The sequence below is a fragment of the Elephas maximus genome, chromosome 22, assembly GCF_024166365.1.
Source record: "Elephas maximus indicus isolate mEleMax1 chromosome 22, mEleMax1 primary haplotype, whole genome shotgun sequence".
Classification (NCBI taxonomy): domain Eukaryota; kingdom Metazoa; phylum Chordata; class Mammalia; order Proboscidea; family Elephantidae; genus Elephas; species Elephas maximus.
In genome coordinates this window covers 10,095,893-10,117,573 of record NC_064840.1, presented here as the reverse complement: position 1 = coordinate 10,117,573, position 21,681 = coordinate 10,095,893, and the positions used below count along the sequence as shown (strand labels likewise).

At 46.6% G+C, this 21,681-nt stretch overlaps 1 protein-coding gene across 1 annotated transcript in view; it reads right to left on the bottom strand.

Annotated features, from left to right (window-relative positions):
• Positions 1-325: 325 nt before the first annotated feature.
• Positions 326-21,681, bottom strand: part of ALDH2 (aldehyde dehydrogenase 2 family member) — a 36,838-nt gene continuing 15,482 nt past the window's right edge. The window contains exons 2-13 of the mRNA XM_049865526.1: positions 19,885-19,989; positions 17,062-17,202; positions 15,510-15,589; positions 11,710-11,821; positions 11,025-11,153; positions 10,061-10,174; positions 9,445-9,547; positions 8,801-8,985; positions 6,006-6,170; positions 3,999-4,156; positions 2,113-2,227; positions 326-755 (exon numbers count right to left, since the gene is read on the bottom strand). Coding sequence (XP_049721483.1) covers positions 723-755; positions 2,113-2,227; positions 3,999-4,156; positions 6,006-6,170; positions 8,801-8,985; positions 9,445-9,547; positions 10,061-10,174; positions 11,025-11,153; positions 11,710-11,821; positions 15,510-15,589; positions 17,062-17,202; positions 19,885-19,989 — 1,440 coding nt within the window. The 3' untranslated portion in view covers positions 326-722. The remainder of the gene's footprint in view (positions 756-2,112; positions 2,228-3,998; positions 4,157-6,005; positions 6,171-8,800; positions 8,986-9,444; positions 9,548-10,060; positions 10,175-11,024; positions 11,154-11,709; positions 11,822-15,509; positions 15,590-17,061; positions 17,203-19,884; positions 19,990-21,681) is intronic.

The window sequence follows — 21,681 nt, the reverse complement described above, 5'->3', positions numbered from 1 at the left end:
TCATTTGGCGTGATCAAGTGTTTGAACTGAAAAAACTGAGAACCAATCTCAGAGATCATGTGTCTCTGTCCTGGCATACCTCCCCACTCTCTGAGGCTAGGGGCTCGTTTTGGTCCTACCCTACTGCCGAGCACAATGCCTGCCATCTGGCAACAGGCCACAGATATTTGTTAATGAAATGCATGAGACAGAAAGCTCTTCACCTACAGTAGGGGAGGGTCATAGTTGTATACAATGTGACACAGGTGCAGCAGGAACAAGATACCTGCCTGACAGCATTTCCTTAGGTTACTGGGATGGGATAAAGGAGGAGTCACCCAGGAAGTTAAGAGCACAGCTGTTTTTAATGATTTTTAGTCTGGAATACAAAGGTGCTAGCTATTGCCTGATATTAATATAATTGAAAACAGTGGCTTTTCTCCCCATAAAGGCAAGTTACAGAAGTGTAGAGGATGGACAGGATGAGAGATTGGACTCTGTTTTTTAAAATCCCCCTGAAAGCTAGTAGTATTGTTGCTGTTTACCAGACTCCCCGTATACTCTTCACCCCACCTCCCCAACCTGTTTATCGATTCACATTCCAGGAAGTTCTTGACCCAAGAGATTTTGTGAGAGGAACTTCTCTTTTGAAGCTTTTGGCGTGCAAGTCATTTTTCTTGGTTTTGTTGCTGATCTCATCAAACTGTCTATCGCTGTTGACGAAGGAAGCCAGGCACGGGTCTTTATGAGTTCTTCTGAGGAATTTTGACAGTGACCTGTAAGAGGAGTCCAGAGAAGCCGTTAAATCTTCATTCTTCCCTATAATTTGTAGGCACCCGCAGCATGGTGCAGCCTGGGCATGAGCAGAGGGAAGTTCCCTTACTTGTAACATCCTGTTGGCCAACTGGCCAATCCCAGGAATCACTGGGGCTGTATCCAGTGTGAGGTCACACCTGCATCACCTTAACCCAGTGGTTCCCAACAGGGGTGATCATGTGACCCCAGGGACACTGGGCAATGTCTGGAGATATTCTTGGTTGTCATGACTGGAGGAGGGTGGGGAGTGGGCTACTGGCATCCAGTGGGTTAAGGCCATGGATGTTGCTAACAATCCTGCAATGCACAGGACAGCCCCACAACAAAAAATGATCTGTTTCTCACAGCTTGTCTCTTCACTCTCTGGGCTTATTAGCACTATAGTACTGAACCAAAGCCCGCCCTCCCCCATTCGTCTTCCCTCCCCCTGTTCCTCCTGGCTGGTCGGCTTGCCCTGTGCCTTGTCTTTTCCAATGCTAGGAGAGCCCAGGTAGGCCCATTTCTCTTAATTTCCACTTGCGTGTATGTTGTCTGGTCAAAGTTAACTAAGTGTTCGTTGTAGAGAGAAAATCATTATCACTTGAGCATATTTTTTTCTCCCGCCTTGTTTATATCGTTGTAGAGAGAAAATCATTATCGCTTGAGCATATTTTTTTCTCCCGCCTTGTTTATACTGATAAACAAATGTATCTGATTTTCTCTATATACGCATATATAGTTTAAAACTGGGCTCATACTACATAGATTTCTTTGTGCCCTGCTTTTTCACTTTCAAGGATTAGCATTTTCCCTATCAAATATTCTACAAAAAAAAAAAAACTTAATGGCTGCCTAATTACTCCAAGGTTTGGGTGTTCCATTATTTACTGGACATTTAAGTTACACCCAACCGCTCTGTACTAGAGGCAATGCTCTGATGAACATTTATGAAAATAACACTTTCTTGGTATTTCTGATTAGTTCTTTTAGGCACTATTCCTATTGATAAAGTTGCAAAATCAAAGGCTATGGGTATGCTTAGGGCCTTGATAGCTAATGCCTGGTTCTCTTCAGAAGCTTTTCCTAGCTGGCCCAGCCTACTTGGCTCTTTCCTTTTTCTCAGGTTTCATAGCCTTCGGCATATACCCAAAGGCCAGCAAATGCCTGTGCCGGCAAGGCCAGTCCCCAAGTTATTTCCCATGAGACAGAGGAGAGATGGGTCTTCACCTTCTTTCATAGCTTCACCAGCTTAGAATGAGAAATTAATAAATACTGACAGACTCAAGTGTGACCGAGGAGAGGTCTGGGAGCTGGGTATGCGGTGGGCGCCCTACTCACAGTTTTCACTTCAGTATATGCCTGCAGACCATACTCCCCGAGCTCCCGGCCATTCCCAGACATCTTGTAGCCACCGAACGGGGACTGGGCCCCAAACACATCATAGCAGTTGATCCTAGAATTACAAGTGTTGTTGTTAAGTGCTGGCAAGTGGATTCCAACTCGTAGCAGCACTGAAAGAGCAGATCTGCCCGATAGGGTTTTCTTGGCTGTGATCTTTATAGGAGCAGATCGACAGGTTGTTTTGCCTATGGAGCCAGTGGTGGGTTCGAACGCCCGACCTTTCAGTGAGCACCCGTGTACTGAACCATTGCACCAGCAGGGCTTCTTAAAATTTGAAATGAGATTCCAGAAATACCTCTTGTGGGTATATTTGTTATACCCCGGGACCCCCTGCATTGCTCTAAAATCTCATTGAGGAAAAGTGAGTGGTAGATAGCGGTAGCTAGCCAAGAGGGCCCAAAGCAAACCACATGAAATAAGACCTCAAATCATCTTTGTCCTTCAGGACAGAGGGCTGTCAACAACAAGGACACAATGTGATAGCTTTGTGTAGCATTTTAAACTTTTTTTGCAACTAAAAACTTTAATTAAATTTAAAATTCACCATTTTAAAGTATACAATTCAGTGGTGTGTAGCATATGCGCAGTGTTGTGGGACCATAATCACTACTTAATTTCAGAACATTTCCATCACCACAAAAAAGAAATACTATATCTGTTAGCATGCACTTCCAATCCCTGCCCCCCCCACGCCACCACCACCACTAGCAGCCCCTGGCAACCAATTATCTACTTTTTGTGTGTATGGATTTGCCTATTCTGGACATCTCATAGAAAGCCAGTCATAAAATACGTGTGGTCTTTGTGTCTGGCTTCTTTCACTCAGCAAAATGCTTTCAAGGTTCATCCATGTTGTAGTATGTATTAACCTAACCAAACCAAACCAAGCCTGTTGCCATTTTCACTCAGCAAAATGCTTTCAAGGTTCATCCATGTTGTAGTATGTATTAACCTAACCAAACCAAACCAAGCCTGTTGCCATCGAGTCGATTCCGACTCACAGCGACCCTCTGAAGACAGGGTAGAACTGCCCCATAGAGTTTCCAAGGAGCGCCTGGTTGATCTGAACTGCCGACCTTTTGGTTAGCAGCTGTAGCTCTTAACCACTATGCCACCAGGGTTTCCATAGCATGTATTAGGACTTCATTCCTCCTCAGAGCAGAGTAGTAGTCCATCATATGTATATACCACACTTTGTTTATCCATTCAAATATGGATGGCCATTCGTGTTGTTTGCACCTTTGACTATGGTAAATAGTGCTACAATGAACATTGGTATACAAGTTCGAGTTCTTGCTTTCAGTTCTCTTGGGTCTATTCCTAGGAGTGGAATTTCTGGGTCTATGGTAATTGTATTAAACTTTTTGAGGAAACACCAAACATTTCCATTACATTCCCACCAGCAATGGGTAAAGGTTCGAATTTCTCTGTGTCTTCACCAACACTTATTATTTTTTAATTTTTCTTTTTTGTTTGTTCATTAGAGTTATCCTAGTGGATGTGAAGTAGGTATTAAGCCTTAAAATCAGTATTCCAAAGATATATGCCCTCAGCCTTGGTCTCCCGCCTTACAGCTTAGTAAGGAGCCGTGTCATCCACCTGCTCCCCGAAGAAGGGCTAGATGGGGCATGTGCAGTGCAGAGAAGTTTAATCTGGAGGAGAGGGGAGCGGGAATCTTTACTTCATCAGCTGTACCATACCCTGACTCGGGAGAAACTGAGGCCAGCACCCCACACTCTGGAATGGTGAATACTGGATTCCAGAAGACCCTGGCTTTGGGGGATCCTTGCTGGGGTTAGGAGAGGATGTTGGGAGGCTCTTACCACACGGTGCCAGCCTGGAGGGCTTGGGACAGATAATTGGCCTTGTCCAAGTCCTTTGTGAAGACAGCTGCAGCCAGCCCGTACTTGGAGTTGTTGGCCCTCCCAACGACCTCCTCTATGGTCTTGAACTTCAGGACCTGCATCACTGGTCCAAAGATCTGGGGGCAGAGCGCAGAATAGGAGGATGTGCCAGACACGCAACTCCTGCTACCCAACTTTCACAGTGCTGAACAGATGAGTCCAGATGTGGTGACAAGCCCCCAGACACACCTAACGGTCCCAAAGGGAGACAAGTGCTCCCAAGTTCAGTGAAACACAAAGGGAAGGAAGCCAACATGGACAACATCCTTCTATGTGCCAAGGGTTTACAATATATAATCTCTTTTCTACACAACCCTGCAAGATATAGGTGATTTGCGTGTTACACATAAATTTCGTTTCAAAAGAATTTAAATCAGTCCTTCAGCAAATACAATCTAGGTGCGAGGCACACAGCAAGATGCTGAAGAAACAACTCCAAACAAAATACAGTGTCTGCCCCCAAGATGTTCCAAGGCATTCTTGTATTTTCTCTGCTTAGTCCTGGAATGAGTTATTGCTCCAAGGAACCCTGGGTCCTTTTAGTGGCGAATGAGATTGAGAAGCCAAGAGGTGGTGCTGAGCGTGCTTGTTGCTATAGGGGTGTCGCTGCTCTTGGGTCCTCTCAGTTCAGAGTGCTGGGTGGGGGCCCTGGCTGTGCGTGCTCACATGCAGTGCCTTGAGTGCTGGGAGCCCAGAGGCACCACCTGCTTCGGCAGTGGGAGGAGGAATATCAGGAAAGGCTGTCCAGAAGCAGCAATTAAGCTGTGATATCCCAAGAACAGAAAGTGGCCACAGCTGAGAGAGGGTGAGGAGCGGAGAGGAGGGACGTCGCACACCGAGCACCCATTCTCCACTCAAAGGAGCCAGCACCTCTTGAAGACCTGGCTGATCCCAGGACTCAAGAAGGTAAAGACAGAGGTGGGAGGAGACTGCCAGGGGTTCACCGAGGCTAGGGCACTGATGGTACAGCAGGCGGCATAGGCTCAGGACACCAGCACAACAGAGGTAGCCCCTGCCCCACCCAGAAAGTGGCATCAAAGCCGTCAGGATGGTTGGGGGAAAAGGCAGAACTCTGTTGGACTTTCTTACCCTGATTATGCACTTTAATTTTATTTTGAATTCTACACAAAAAGGGGTGGCACCATATTTTCCTTGCATAGAGCAGCTAAAGGTCTTAATCCAGTTTAGGGAATTGGAGAGAATCTGAACTCCACCAGAGCAGAGAACATGTCTTAGATACCCCTGTATCTCCAGGGTCTGTAGAGGGTCTGGCGCATAGTAGGCATTCATTACTCTGTGGAATGAATGAATGAATGAGGTACAGCTGCTGACCTGAGCCCACAATGAGTGCCCAGGAGGAGAACACTGAGGGGATCACTTCCTGCAGGGCGCTGAGCCCTTTGGTCTAACCCAATCTCCTGCTTATATAAAGGCCACAAAAGGGCCAGGGAACTTCAGTCCTAGAGTCTGGGCTCACAGCAACCAGATCACCAAGGGTCTTGTAGGATACGCTAAGGAATTTAAAATTCCTCCCAGACAATGGGGAGCCATCAAGGGATGAAGAGGAGAGTAAGGAGAGCATATGGGAATTGTAAATAACTTGTCCTAAGCACAGAAGCCACGTTCCTAACTGATACAAATGTTGAACACACTTGCCTGCTAACCAAAAGGCTGGTGGTTCAAGTCCACCCAGAGGTGCCTCAGAAGAAAGGCCTGGCCATCTACTTCCAGAAAGTCAGCCAATGAAAACACTACGGAGCACATTTCTACTCTAACGCACATGGGCTCACTATGAGTCGGAGTCGACTTGACAACAGAGATGGGATGAGGCCCAAAGCCAGCTGGTGGATCAGTGTCACAATGCCGGGCTGAGTCACTCCCTCTTCTCTTGAAGACCATTCCCTGGAGCTCTGGCCCCATGCTCACCTCCTCCTTTGCAATGGTCATGCCATCTTGCACATCTCCAAACACGGTGGGCTGGATGAAGAAGCCACGGTCAGCAGCGGCCCCACCACCACACAGCAGCTTTGCCCCCTCCTGCTTCCCAGACTGGATATAGCCAAGAATCTTCTTAAACTGAGTCTCGTCCACCTGCGGCAGAAGGAGCAGAGTTATCTGGGATGCAAAGCTACAGTCAGACCTCTCCTAGGCCACGCATGCAATGAGACAACTGAGAAATGGAAATGGGTCAAGGTCACGAATAAATATGGCCAGGAAGAGGAAATTCAAATAGCCAAGAAACCTAGGAAAAAGGCTCAAGCTCATTAGTAATCAAAGAAATGCAAATCAAACCCATTGGTCTTGTTTTTCAATTATTAGCAGGCATTTAAAATATTGAGAAAATGCATTGATGGCGAGCGTATGTCATATACACCGTTGGAACGACTGTCGACTGGGGCAGCGTTTTTGGCAAGTGGTTCATTAATACCTGTCAGAAAATCAAGTGCCCATGCCCACTGATTCAGCAACATAGTGTAGGATTCCATTTACATGAAATGTCCAGAAAAGGCAAATCCCGGAGACAGAAAGAAAACCGGTGGTTGCCAAGGGCTTGCGGGGGGGCGGGGCGGGGGGGGAAGCGACAGCTAATGGGTACAGGGTTTCTTCTGTGTGATCAAAATATTCTGGAATTAGATAATGATGATGGCTGGGTGACATTGTGAATGTACTAAATGCCACTGAATTGTACACTTTGTAACAGTAAATTTTATGGTATGTGCGTTACACCTTAATAAAGCTATTGAGACAGACAGAGACAGATGTTGGGCACATAACTTGTCCCCATCATGGAGTTCCAGTCCATCCTCAGAAGCAACTGTGGGTCCCCCACAACGTCCATAGTTACACCCCATTCTGTGACAGGCTTCCAAGCGCTCATGGGGCCTGGTGCTTGCCATAATGGGGAAAAACAGGAAAATGATCTCCATGTTCGCCATCTCGCAGAAAAAGGCGGCCTCTGCAACATGCACAGGGCCAAGGGCAAGAGTAGAAATGGGGGCTGTTGGCCACCAGACCAGATATTTGAAAGTCCTAAATCAAACTAACAAACTGTGAAGAAAAATACATTCTATTCTCTCGCCTTCATAACACCCAGAAGGCCAAGTTTGAATTAAGAATTCTTGAGTTCCTCAAAACATGTCCCTAGAAAGTGGCGCTGTAGGGATTCAGCTGGCCCCCTTTGCCCCCCACCTAGGCTCCATCCCACACCTTGAGGGGTCTTCTTCCCAGGGCCACACAGCTCGTCAGTGTGCAGACATCCCAGCCCACGTCCAAGTCTCATCTCTGCCGCCCACAAAAAATGGCTGCCCTTGGCCAACCCTGGGGCCTGGGGCGCAGATAACAGCAGCACAGACCACGTGGGGCTGGAGCCAGGGGAGAGGCTCTGGTGGGCCCAGAGTGGGCTTGGGGACATGTGGAGAGGAAGTTCTGGGAGGCAGTAACCAGAATGAGGTCTAGAAGGGGCAGTGTGGGTAAGGCTGAGAACAGCCCCAATGCTTTGACTCCTCACCCCACGAGAGGGGGAAGCTGGAGGCGGCCAGCGCAGGGCCCTCGGGAGCCAGGGTGGGCCTACTGGGCCTAAGGACAGTGCTGGAATAAGGGCCAGATGTGAGCAAATGGTGGGGAGAAGCACTGTATTTACTATTATTTGTTGACTGTATGTAAAATGTTGATATTTTGTTCATCATACATTTTTTATTAAAATGAAATTCACATAACATAAAATTCACCATTTTAAAATGTACAATTCAGTGGATTTTAATATATTTACAATGTTGGGTAACCATCCCCTGTAATTCCTGAACATTTTCATTCCCCAAAAAGAAACCCTGTACCCGTCAGTACTCACGCCTAGTCCTCATTCCCAGCCCCTGGCACCCGCTAATCTACTTTCTGTCTCCATGGATTTACCTATTCCGCACATTTCATAAAGTCCTGATGGTGCAGTTGTTAAGGGCTACGGCTGCTAACCAAAAGGTCAGTAGTTTGAATCCAGCAGCTGTTCCTTGGAAACCGTATGGGGCATTTCATATGAATGAAATCCTACGATATGTGACCTTTTATGTCTGGTTTCTTTCATTCAGCATAACGTTTGAGTGCTTCACTCAGTGTTATCAGGACTTCATTTCTCTTTATGGCTGAGTAACACTCCACTGGTGGATATACTACATTTTGTCTCTCCATTCATCTGCTGATGACATTTGGTTTGGCTCCACTTTTTGGCTACTGTGAATAATGCTGCCGTGAACACTGATGTACACACATCTGTTTGGATCCCAGCTTTCAACTCTCTTGGGTATAAACCTACGAGTGGGATTTCTGTGTCATACGGTAATTCTATGTTTAATTTATTGAGGAACCACCAAACTGTGTATTTATCTTTATTACAATTATTATTGACTATAGTTTTATCGAGTTTAAAATGACAAGAAATCCCTACCCTAGCCTGCTCCACAGATATAACCACGGTTGACAGATCCATGCGTATCCTTCCAGGCAACCAAGACGTGCATTTTTATAATGGCCAACATGAAAAAGCACGATTGTTTTTTGGACAGACACTCCTAGTACTCGTTATATATGTACAATTTACAAAGTGCTTGCAAGTATTTAATTTCCACTTCACAGCCACTTGTGAGTTAGGAAAGGTAGGCTTTACGGATGAGGAAATAGAGGCCGAGACGGGAGCCCAGATCTACCTGCCGCTGCAGGTGCCGGCTTACCTGGGGCCCCTGCTCAGTCTGGCTGTCAAAGGGGTTGCCAACCACGCGTGCCTTGGCCCGGGTGACGCTGCGCTCCAGGAACTCAGCGTACACATCCTCCTGCACAAAGGTTCGGGAGCCGGCGCAGCAGCACTGGCCCTGGTTGAAGAATAGGGCGAAGTGGGCCTGCTCCACAGCCCAGTCCACTGCAGGGACAGGGCAGAAAGGCTGCATGAGGTGAGGAAGGGAGGACACTGCCCTGGCTCCACCCAGTGGCCCCTGCTCACTTAACCCACTCCTGCCACATGGTTTGGGGCCTCCACAGAGTGTGGGGGTGATGACTCCCTGTGGGGACCACCCAGCCTGCAGAGAGCAGATCTGGGAGCTGAGGAGGCAAGAGCAAGAAGAAGGATGTGATGGGGAGAACAGTCTAGTCAGAGAGAAAGTGTGAGGTGTGGCCCAGCCTGGCTGGATTCCAGGGAGAAAAGAGGAGAGGGGCTGGGGGAGAGATCGGGTCATGTGGATGGAGGCTCAGGCTATGGGGTCTGGCCTTTATCTGGAGGTTCCAGGGGTGGGGTCAATTCGGATGGGACGCTGAGCACGGCAGAAGGGAGTGCAGAACCTGGGTATCGATAGCTCGCAACTGCCTCCCCCTGGGAGCTTACTGTCAGCATCTGACATGATGATGTTGGGGCTCTTTCCCCCCAGCTCCAGGGTCACCCTCTTGAGGTTGCTGTTCCCCGCAGCCACCTGGATTAGGTGGCCAACCTTCAGGAAGCAGAAACAGACATGCTATCAGTGTGTGCATGTCTGTGTACAAGTAAGAGAGCAAATGCTTTCAACAGACACACAGAACAGAGGAGCCCACAACTTGGGAAAGCTGCCGCGTCAAAAGACCTGCAGAATTTCCCCAAATCTAGCCATTCACTCACCATGGGTGCCCCACCCGGCTGAGCCTCTATGATAGGATGATAACAGTCTGAGCAGTAGTCACTGTTGTGTGGCTTCTGCCTCATACCAGACACTGTGCTCAATGCTTTGTGTGCACTAAATTCAATCTTTCTGAAGCCCAAGCTCCGAGCACAATGGTAGTGCCAGTCGAGGAGCCTGACACTCAAGAACCATGACCAACTCTGAGCTTTGCAAAGTCCAAAGGGTCACAGACTCTTTATTCCACAGGGGATGCTGGCCCTCCCCAGGAGCTGCTGGAGTGTCAACCCAACCATGAATGGCTCAGCCCTGTGTCACTCCTGGGAATTCGAGGTCCTTGGGACACCTTACCTCAGTGGAGCCAGTGAATGCCACCTTGTCCACATCCTTGTGGGAAGCGATGGCAGCACCAGCCGTTGGGCCATATCCAGGAACAATGTTGACCACACCAGGGGGAAAGCCAGCCTGTGGGCAAACAGCCGGGGGATACTGTGAGTCCTTCTCCTGCTCAAAAGGGCCAGATGTTGGGATGAGGGCAGGGGAAATTCATCCCTTCCAAGACGTTACAGGTTTGGTTGTGTCTCCCCAAAAGATATGATGAAGTCCTACCTAGCCCCTGGTACCTGTGAATGTGACCATGTTTGGAAATAACACCTTTGCAGATATAGTTAGTTAACATGAGGTCATACTGACGTAGGGTAGGCCCTAACTCAATATGACTGGTGGTGTTATAAGAAATGAAGGGAAACAGTCAGATGAAGAGGGAAGATGGCCACGTGAAGATGGAGGCAGAGATTGGAGCGATGTGTCTACAAACTAAGGAATGCCAAGGACTGCCGGGAGCCACTAGAAGCTAGGAAGAGGCAAGAAAGGATCTTCTCCGAGAGTCTTCAGAGAGAGCACGGCCCTACAGACAACTTGATTTCTAACTTCTAGCCTCCAAAACAGTGAGAGAATAAATTGCTGTTGTTTTAAGCCACCCAGTTGGTGACACTTCGTTACAGCAACCCTAGGAGACTAAGACGGGCGGCTAAGACAGTCTGTGAGCAGAAGCAGGTGTTGTGGGGTAGTGCACAGGAATTCTAAACACTAGTGACTGTTGCCCTTCCCCCCATGACATTCATTTAGAACAATGGTTTTCGTTCTTCAGAGGGGTCCTTTCAGGGGAACCCAATGTAGGAAATAGGTAAGAGAAGAATATGGTCAGAGTGGGGGTCAGTCCCTGCTCTACTCCCACCTCCCTTTGACCCTGAGGCCCCTCCTCAGATGCCTACACAAGGACATTTGGAGGTGAAGAGGGAAACAAGCAACATACCTCCTTAATCAGGTTAGCCACATAGAGGGCGGTGAGTGGAGTCTGCTCAGCTACCTTCATCACGACCACATTGCCGGTTGCCAAGGCTGGGCCCAATTTCCATGCTTGCATCAGGAGCGGGAAGTTCCACTGCAGTATACGACAGCCCCCCAACCCCAGAACCGACCCCTCCTCAGAGAGCTACCCCAGCCAGCAGAAATCAGCACCCCACAGGGTAAAGGTGGGCGCTGAGTTCTCTGAACCCCTTGTGTTCTCCCCCACAATTTAAGACAGATGCATGAGGCAGGTGGTTGATGATAATAATAGCAACTGACACTTACTAGTGCTTTTTATGTACCAGGCACCATGCTAAGCCCTTATTAGGCATATCCATTCAATCCTCTCTACCTTCCTAAGATCTGCGCAATGTTACTTTCCGTTTTCAGATGAGGAAACTGAGGATTGGAGGGATCACTGACTTGCCTGAGGGCACTGAGTTAACGAATGGCATGGCTGGGACTCAAATCTGGATTTGGCTTTGTCAAAACCCACATTCTCAACCTGCAGCCATGCTGCCTTCTGACTTCAACCGCATACAACCTCACACCTTTGTAATGAGTCTGTCTGAGATTGCAGAATCTCACTTCTGTTTTCCAGACTGAGCCCACCTCACTCCTGGTAAACCTTCAGAGAGGATAGCACTCACCGGGATGATCTGTCCACACACCCCCACGGGCTCATGGCGGGTGTAGCTGAAGAAATCCCCATCAATGGGAATGGTTTTCCCATGGTACTTATCAGCCCAGCCTGCATAATACCTTAAAAAAAAGAAAAAGGCAAATAGCTTTAATCAACAAATATGAGGGAACCCTGCAAACTCTGGCAGGGAAAAAAAAAAGGATTCAAACTGGCCTAACTGAGATTTTCTCATGGTTGCCCTTGCTTTTGGCTTATTTCCTACAAAGACTTAAATAACCGCAAAGGTAACAGTGGCGCCCTGATGCCATAGTGGTTAAGAGCTCGGCTGGTAACCATGAGGTTGGCAGTTCAAATACCCCAGCTGCTCCTTGGGAATCCTATGGGGCAGTTCTGCTCTGTCCTATAGGATCACTATGAGTTGGAATTGACTCAATGGCAATGGTTTTTTCTTTTTTTTTAAGGTCACAGTAATTTAAAAAAAAAAAAAATTTTTTTTTTTTTAAGTAACCTCTAGGAAACCCTGGTGGCGTAGTGGTTAAGTGCTACAGCTGCTAACCAAGAGGTCGGCAGTTCAAATCCGCCAGGCGCTCCTTGGAAACTCTATGGGGCAGTTCTACTCTGTCCTATAGGGTTGCTATGAGTCAGAATTGACTCAACGGCAGTGGGTTTGGTTTGGTTTTTGGTTTAAGTAACCTCTAAGCATGAGAATCCACTACATTGCTTGTTAAAAACACCAAAATCCTGGCGCCTCCTTCTGACCTACTCAGTCCGGCTTTATGGGACTAATGCCCAGGACTCTGTATTTTAATAAACACCCAGATGATTAAAACGTGAACATGGTATCAGTCTAGCACCAGTCCACAGACCAGCATCTGAGAGCCATGGATTGAATCTGGTAAAGAAGTGTGGCCCTACCTAACGGCCAGCACTTCTTGTGCTCAGAGCACTGTACTACGTATTGAACAGTCACAGAAAAGAAAGAAACCATCAACTGGGCCCCAACCCCTGAAAAGCTCATTATCTAGATACGTTGTTGTTGTAGGGTCAGCTCCAACTCATGGTGACCCCATGCACAACAGAATGACATGTTGCCCAGTCCTGCACCATCTTTACCATCTCTGGCATGCCCAAATCCATGGCTGCGGCCACTGTGTATTTTGAGTGCCTTCCAAACTAGGGGGCTCGTCTTCCAGCACTGGATCAGGAAATGTTCCGATGTGATCCACAGGGTTTTCACTGGCTAGTTTACAGAACTAGATTGCCAGGACTTTCTTCTTATTCTGTTGTAGTATGAAAGCTCTGCTGAAACCTGTCCACCATGGGTGACCCTGCTGGTTTCTGAAACTTGAAATGCCAGTGGCATACCTTCCAGCATCATAGCAACACTCAAGCCACCACAGTACGACAAACTGACAGACAGGACACAGACAGAAACTAGACACAGAGGGACACAAGTGACAGAAAAGCACCGCAAATTAGAGCTGGGGAAAAAAACAGCGGTGTTTATAGCATGCAATGGTTTAAGTTTTCAGGGAGGCAGGAGAAATGAAAGATGGGGGAAGGATAAAGGATATGCAGCCAAAGGAAGATTTCTGAAATGAGTGGCATCTGGGACGGGGCCTGAGACCCCAGTTGACCTGAGTTGGAACGACGGGTTTGTGACTCTGGAGAGAAAAATAGCAAGGAGTTGCCAACCTACACGAGTTAAAGCATCATGCTCCCTTCCTCCCAGAGCCGTTGTGATAAGCATGGTTTATAGTACATGTGTTTTGCCCCCTCAGTCATTTAATCAGACAAAGGCATGCTACTAAAATTCAGGAAGGGGGTGGCTCACCGTATCTGGGCTGTCCTTACACAGCGGGGTGACTTAACAGTGGCTCTATTGACATTTGGGGCACAGCTGTTGCCATCAAGCCTATTCTGACTCACAGTGACCCTATAAGACAGAGTAGAACTGCCCCATAGAGTTTCCAAGGCTGTAATCTTTTTTTTTTCTAATTGTGCTTTAGGTGAAACTTTATAGAACAAATTAATTTCTCATTCAAGAATTTATACACAAATTATTTTGTGACATTGGTTGCAATCCCCACAATGTGTCAACACTCTCCCTTTCCACGGCTCAATTCCCCGTTTCCATCTGTCCATTTTTCCTGTCCCTTCCTGCCTTCTCATCATTGCTTTTGGGCAGGTGTTGCCTTTTGGACTCGTATACATGATTGAACTAAGAAGCACGTTACTCACATGTGTTATTGTTTGTTTTATAGACCTGTCTAATCTTTGGCTGAAGGGTGAACTTTGGGAGTAGCTTCAGTTCTGCGTTAAAAGGGTGCCTGGGGGCCATGGTCTCATGGGTTCTTTCCAGTCAAGGCTGTAATCTTTACAGAAGGAGACTGCCACATCTTTCTCCCTCGGAGTGGCTGGCACTTAGGGCCAGATAATTCTTTGTTGTAGGAGGCCGTTCTGTGTATCATAGGATGTTTAGCAGCACCATTGGCCTCTGGCCGCCAGGTGCTGGCGGCACCCCTGCCAGTTATGACACCAAAAATGTCTCCAGACATTTCCAAGTGTTCCCTGAGGGTACAATCACTCTGACTGAGAACCCCAGCTATAGAGGATAGCTACTGTTTTGTGGTCCAACCCCTGCTTTTCTGGACTCTACTTTCCCACTGCATCCACCCACACAGTCCATGGGGGAGCAGCCATTATGTGTACAGTGATCTGTCCACTCTGACCACAGCTGCTCAGACTCAAGGCCAGCCAGTCAGGGTCCCAGGAATTTGGCATTGGGACTAAGAGAGTACAGCTAGTCTGCTGGCATCACAAATACAGAAGCAAGCCCAGGAGGTGTGGGCAGCCAGGTTCCAACACGTGGACTGGCACTGAAGGAGGCACTGTGGGGCTTGAGCGAGGAATGAACCAGGTGGGCAGGGAAGGGCAGTGGTCAGTGCAACGTGACAGGCCTCTGGACTCCTTGAGAACCCCTATCTCTCCATATTGCTTAAATTAAGCTGAGTGAGTTGCTGTGATTTGTAATCCAAAGTGCTCTGACAAAGCTCTTATTGCTTATAAAAAAAATAAGAATTTTTTTTTAAAGGAACTAAAGATAAGGGAGCTGATAACAAAACAGAGAATAGAAAAAAAATAGAGGAAATCAATAAAACCAAAAGTTGGTTTTGTGAAAAGATCAACAAAATTAGCAAACTTTTAGCTAGACTAAGAAAAAAGGAGAGAAGACACAAATTACTAAAATCAGAAATGAGAGTGGGGATATTACTACTACTAACCTTACAGAAATAAAAAGGACTGTAAGACAATACTATGAACAATTGAACCTCAACAAATTAGATAACCTGTAGGACCCGTGGTGGTACCGTGGTTAAAACGCTGGACTGCTAACTGAAAGATCAGTGGTTTGAACCCACAGCCGCTCCATGGGAGGAAGATGTGGCAGTCTGCTTCTGTAAAGATCACAGTTATGGAAACCCTGTGGGGCGGTTCTACTCTGTCCTGTAGGATTGCTATGAGTCTGAATTGCCATGATGGCAATGGGTCTAGGTTCTTTTGGTAGATGAAATGGACAAATTCCTAGTAACACACAAATTACCAAACTGACACAAGAAGAAGCAGAAAATATTTATGATTAAGTTACAACTTTTAATACTGAGGGATTTTCCCAAGAGATAGAGTCTAAGTGGATAAGCTTCTCCAAGGCCTGTGAGCCTTTCACACTTTTGCAATTCTGTTTCTACCTACCCTAGCACCACTCCCACCCCCTTGACACCAATAAAAGAAGGAAGAACAGGAAACCTGAGACATTTGAGGACCATGTCTAAATCCACCTGGTAGGCGATGACGTAGGGCTTGCCATTGTCCAAAGTCTCCAAAGCCTGAGAAAAGAAAATGAGGTCAGCACAGACACAGCAGAGCCAGCATGAAACAAAGCAAAAGGGATGACGAACAGCACTGAGGCATGGACTGAGAAGCTGGTGGGAGCCAGGGGGTAGTAGGTAGGGGGGCATTATCTGTGCCATTGCCCCTCACTCTCCAAAACAAAGGTGGGGGAGGGATGAGCTATCAACTCCTCCTTCAGTCATTTCACATTTTTAGCTTCTGCTCTAAGCCAGACCTAGGTGCTGGGAATACAGTGAGGAACCTTGTTATGGACTGAATTGTGTCCCCCAAAATTATTTTTGAAGGCCTGGTTGTCTGTACTTAGGGATGTAACCCTGTTTGGAAAAAGGATTTTCTTTTGTTATGTTAATGAGGTTATGCCAGAGTAGGGTGGGTCCTAAACTTAATCGCTTCTGAGTTATAAAAAAAAGCAGAATATACACTTAGACTCAAACACAAGGGGAAGACAGATGCCAGGTGAGGACTGCCAAGGATTGCCAAGGATTACCAGTAGTCACCAGAAACCAGGAAAGAAGCCCAGAGGAGAAATCGACACAGCTGAGACCCTGATTTGGACTTTTGGCCTTCAGAGCAATGAGAAAATACATTTCTGTTCTTTAAAGCCACCTACTTGTAACTGAGACAGACGTGTAGCTTACAGAGCAAAGAGACAGTAAATAATATCACGAATCACCCACAAGTGTTACGGGTGCTAGGAAGGAGAAGGCAGCTCACAGATGCTTCACACCATCCTCCTAACCCAGTCTGAGAAGCACCTCCTGAGGAGCGCCCTTTCAGCAAACACGTGAGAGATATGTAGGAGGTCGCTAGGCAGAGGGGAAGGTACAAATGGCGACAAAGGGAAGAGGACCCCAGGCAGAGGGAACAGCATGTACAAAGACCTGAGGAAGCCTGGCCTCAAGAACCTGAGGGAAGGCTGGTGAGGGCATGATCCAACAGGAGCCAGGTGATGGAGCCACACTGGTAGGCCCTGCACACCACAGTGAGAGAGCAGGACTTTATCCGGAAGATACATGATGCCATGGAAGGCTTAGGAGTGGACTGCCATGGTATAAGTTGCCTTCTAGAAGGTTCACTCTGGCTGCTGTGTGCAGAATGGATCAGGAAAAGGGCAGGGTATTGTTTACCTCTTGGATTCCTCTGCATTCTAGCAGCCAGGGAGAAGGGGGCAGCACACAGAGGGGTACAAGGAGAGGTGTCCATCCCTGGGGTCTCTCTCGGGAAGGCCCTCCAACATGGCTCCCCTCCCTCCCTCTAGTCTCCTTTCTTAGCCAAACCCCACAGCAGCAAAGGAGACAGTGGGAGGCTTTTCTGATTGAATGCAGGGCATAATCCAAAGGTATCCACTCTCTGCCCTGCTGATCAGTTACTGGTCAGCAGTGTAGTTCCTGGTGGCTCACAGGATGCCTGGAGCTAATTGTTACTTGAGAGAAGACCAAGGACTCACCGCCAGGTAGGTCCGGTCTCGCTCAATCAGATCGGCCAGGCGGTACAGCAGGCGGCCCCTATCGGATGCATCCATACGGCGCCAGGGTGAGCCCAGCTGGAATGCGGCCTGGGCAGCCTTCACTGCCCTGTCCACGTCGTCCTGGAAAATACCCATGGAGGCATTTCAGGCCTTCTCTTCCATGACTGCTTCCAAGTGCCAACCAGCCCACACCAAACACACCCCCTGAGGCCTCAGGACACACAGTAACCACTTGTGCTCTCTCAGAAGACCCGCCCCAACCCGTCCCTCCGAGTCCTGAAGGGTCCTGCTTGGCAAGCTCAGGCTTCAGCAACAAGACTGAATAATACAACCTTCCTCTCCTTTCCAGTGTCATGGTGGGAACGAGAATCCTAATCATTTCTATTTCTGTGTTTTCATTTCCAAATCCCCCAAAGAGCCTTGGAGACAGAGACCCTCAGGGTCACTTCTTGGAATCTGACCATTTTTCCTCTTCCCAAGAAAGAAGTCCAGCAGGATTAGCCATTCTTTCTATGACAGCTGGCATTTTCCAACAAATGCAGGTTTAACAATCTTTCTCTCCTTGTGGAATCAGTAAAATACACACAACTAGCATTTTTCATACACCAAAACGCATTGCTGTCAAATAGATTCCAACTCATAGCACAGGTTAGAACTGTCCTATAGGGTTTCCAAGGAGCAGCTGGTGGATTCAAACTGCCGACCTTTTGGTTAACAGCCAAGCTCTTAATCACTCCACCATCAGAGCTCCATTTTTCATATAAAAACCAAACCAAACCTGTTGCCGTTGAGTCGATTCTGACTCATAGCAACCCTACAGGACAGAGTAGAACTGCCGCATAGGGTTCCCGAGGAGCCAGCTGGTGGATTTGAACTGCTGAGTTCTTAACCATTGCACCACCAGGAGATGCACGTTAGCAGGCAAGAAGCACAGCTTTCATTAATGTTAGACACACCATCAGACTACCCCATAAACCTAAAAATGGTCAAATTTACTTTTAACAACAACAACAAAAAAAACGTTGCCATTGAGTCGATTCCAACTCATAGCAACCCTATAGGACAGAGTAGAACTGCCCCATGGAGTTTCCAAGGAGTGGCTGGTGAATTCAAACTGCCAGCCTCTTGGTTAGTAGCCATAGCACTTAACCACTGTGCCACCAGGGTTTCCTGCTTTTAACAAGGGAAGAAAATTCTTCTGCATGAATGCTGAGCACTGTCTTTTAACAGGGTAGGAGGCATTCTTGAATTATTTTTAACGCCTTTTCTATTAAAAAAAAAAAAAACTTTTACTAAGAGTATGAGATACAACTAATTTTTTTAAATAGCTTATTAAATTTTTTTCCTTTATTTTTATTGTGCTTTAAGTGAAAGTTTACAGTTCATGTTAGTTTCTAATACAAAAGTTTATACACACATTGTTATGTGACCCTAATTGTTTCTCCCTATAATGTGACAGCACACTTCTCCTTCCCACCCTGTATTTCCCATGTCCATTCAACCAACTCCTGTCCTTTTCTGCCTTCTCATCTCGCATCGGACAGGGGCTGTCCATTTAGTTCCATATAGCTACTTGAGCTAAGAAGCACACACTTCATGAGTATCATTTAATATCTTATAATCCAGTCTAATCTTTGTCTGAAGAGTTGGCTTCAGGAATGGTTTTAGTTTCCGGCTAACAGAGAGTCTGGGGGCCATGTCTTCTGGGGTCCCTCCAGTCTCAGTCAGACCATTAAATCTGGTCTTTTTACTAGAATTTGAGTTCTACATCCCAATTTTCTCCTGCTCCCTCAGGGGTTCTCTGTTGTGTTCCCTGTCAGGGCAGTCATTGGTGGTAGCCAGGCACCATCTAGTTCTTCTGGTCTCAGGCTGATGGAGTCTCTGGTTTATGTGGACCTTTCTGTCTCTTGGGCTCATATTTTCCTTGTGTCTTTGGTGTTCTTCATTCTCCTTTGTTCCAGGTGGGTTGGGACCAATTGATGCATCTTAAATGGCTGCTTGGTAGGTTTTAAGACCCCAGACGCCACTCACTAAAGTGGAATGCAGAACGTTTTCTTCAAAACTTTGTTATGTCAATTGACCTAGATGTCCCCTGAAACCACGGTCTCCAGACCCCTACCCCTGCTACTCTGTCCCGCGAAGTGTTTGGCTGTATTCAGGAAACTTCTTAGCTTTTGATTTAGTCCAGCGACACAACTAATTTTTTAATTAGCATGATTGTGCATAATTCAAATAAGATTTACTACCAGGAGACCCAAATTCTACTCAACAAGACTTCTTCCATGACTTCTGTCTAGCTGTGTACTTAGAAGTCTAGCTGTGTACTTACCTTCTCTGACTTTCACCTTCCAGGTCTGGAGAACAGAGATTGGATTAGATGTTCCCCAAATTCACTCCCAAGTCTACAAGCCCACAAACTATATGAATTATCAAACCCAGGTATAATCTAGTACCTTTCTCTACAGGGAAAAGTGTCTGTTTATTCATGTATCCAAGTTTTTAAATTGGTAATACACGTACACGGTAAAGTTTCAACCATAAAACAACATAAAATAAATAATATTGCCTGTGATGCATCACATTCCGTTTTAATACTTATTCAATACTGAAAGTTCTTTCTCTTCTTAATAAAAAAAAAAAATGATACTATCATAATGATGATGGCTATGCAACCATAATCTAATTAATGTTACTGAATTATACACATAAAAAATTTTTACCACAACTGAAAAAAAAAGAAGCCATCCTTGCCCATCCCTCAGCCCACTCATCCCCACCCCGAGGTAAGTAAGGGGTTCTCACCTTGTCCCCTTCAGCTACCTGACAGATGACCTCTCCAGTGGATGGGTTGATGGTGGGGAACGTTTTCTTGCTGACGGCATCGTGCCATTCATTATCTATGAAGATCTACAGTGAGAAGGAAAAGAGTTATCAGGATCAGCTCTCAACACAATACTGACCACCAGAGATGTAAAATAATAAAATAACCAAAAAGAAACCTCCAGAAAAAATAAATATGAATTAGCCTCAGAGTAGTGTAGCCCAGGGTTGAAAAGCACAGGCCAAGTTGGAGGGCCCACTCTGCCACTCCAGGCAAGTGGCCTTGGTTAAGTCACTTGACCTTTTGGTGCCTTGATCCAATTTTCTAGAGCTGTGTAACAAACCACTCCAAAACTCAATGGCTTAATGCAAAGTTTTATTATTATAATTTCTCGGTGTGTCTGTTGATTGGGCTCAGCTGGGCTATGCTCGCTTGGGCTCTCTAGGATGGTTACTGTCTATGGGAAGCTGGGGCTGGAGTCATCTGAAGGCTCCATATGGCTGGGCGGGCAGGATGATTTCTTCACTTATATATCTGGAACCTCAGATGGGGCTAGCAGGCAGCTCGCTCTCTCTCCAAGTGGCTAACTTGGGCTTCCTTACTGCATGGCAGTCTCTGGGTAATCAGACATCTTCTTACGTGGCAGCTGGCTTCTACAGATGGGTGTTCCAAGAGACCCCAGTGGAGCCTGAAAGGCTTCCTAAGACCTAGCTTCAGAAGTCACATGGCCGAAAGAAGTGACCAGAGTCTTAGAGTAGGGAAAGTGCCTTCTCTTCTCCTTGGGAGGAGTTGCAGAGAATTTGTAACCATCTTTACCACACTACTACATGGGGTTGTTGTGGGGACTGAAGTAGATTATTCTTTCATCCATTCAGCAAAAGTGAACACCTGCTATGTGCCCGGCTCTGTGCTAGAGGCTGAGGACAGAGTGAACAGCAAAACCAGTGAGCACCCTGCTCTCATGAAAATAAAGAAGCAAACAAGTAACTGACAACAAGTTCAGATTATAATGGTAAGTGCAACAGAGAAAAAACAGGATACAGAGAGAGTGACTGATATTGATAGGGGCTGGGGGGTGAGGGGAGCCTGGATGGTCAGGGAGGGCCTCCCTGAGGAGCTTGACTTGAGCCCTGGACTTAAGCCCTGAATGATGAGAAGGAACCAGCCTCCAGAAGTGACAGAGGAATAAAAGGCTTATACAAAGAAAACTACAGTACACTTCTGCAAGAAACCAAAAGAGACTTACATAAGTGGAAGAACATACCTTGCTTGTGCATACGAAGACTTAACATTATAAAAATGTCTTTTCTACCAAAAGCGATCTATACATTTAATGCAATTCTGATCCAAATCCCAATGACATTCTTTAATGAGATGGAGAAACAAATCACCAATTTCATGTGGAAGGGAAAGAGGCCCCGGATAGATAAGGCATCACTGAAAAAGAAGAACAAAGTGGGAGGCCTTACTTTACCTGATTTTAGAACCTATTTTAACGCCACAGTAGTCAAAACAGCCTGGTACTGGTACAACAGATACATGGACCAATGGAAAAGAATTGAGAATCCAGACATAAATCCATCCACATAAGAGCAGTGGATATTTGACAAAGGCCCCACGACAGTTAAGTGGGGAAAGACAGTCTTTTTTTTTTTTTTTTAAACTTTTATTGAGCTTCAAGTGAACGTTTACAAATCAAGTCAGACTGTCACATATAAGTTTATATACACCTTACTCTGTACTCCCACTTGCTCTCCCCCTAATGAGTCAGCCCTTCC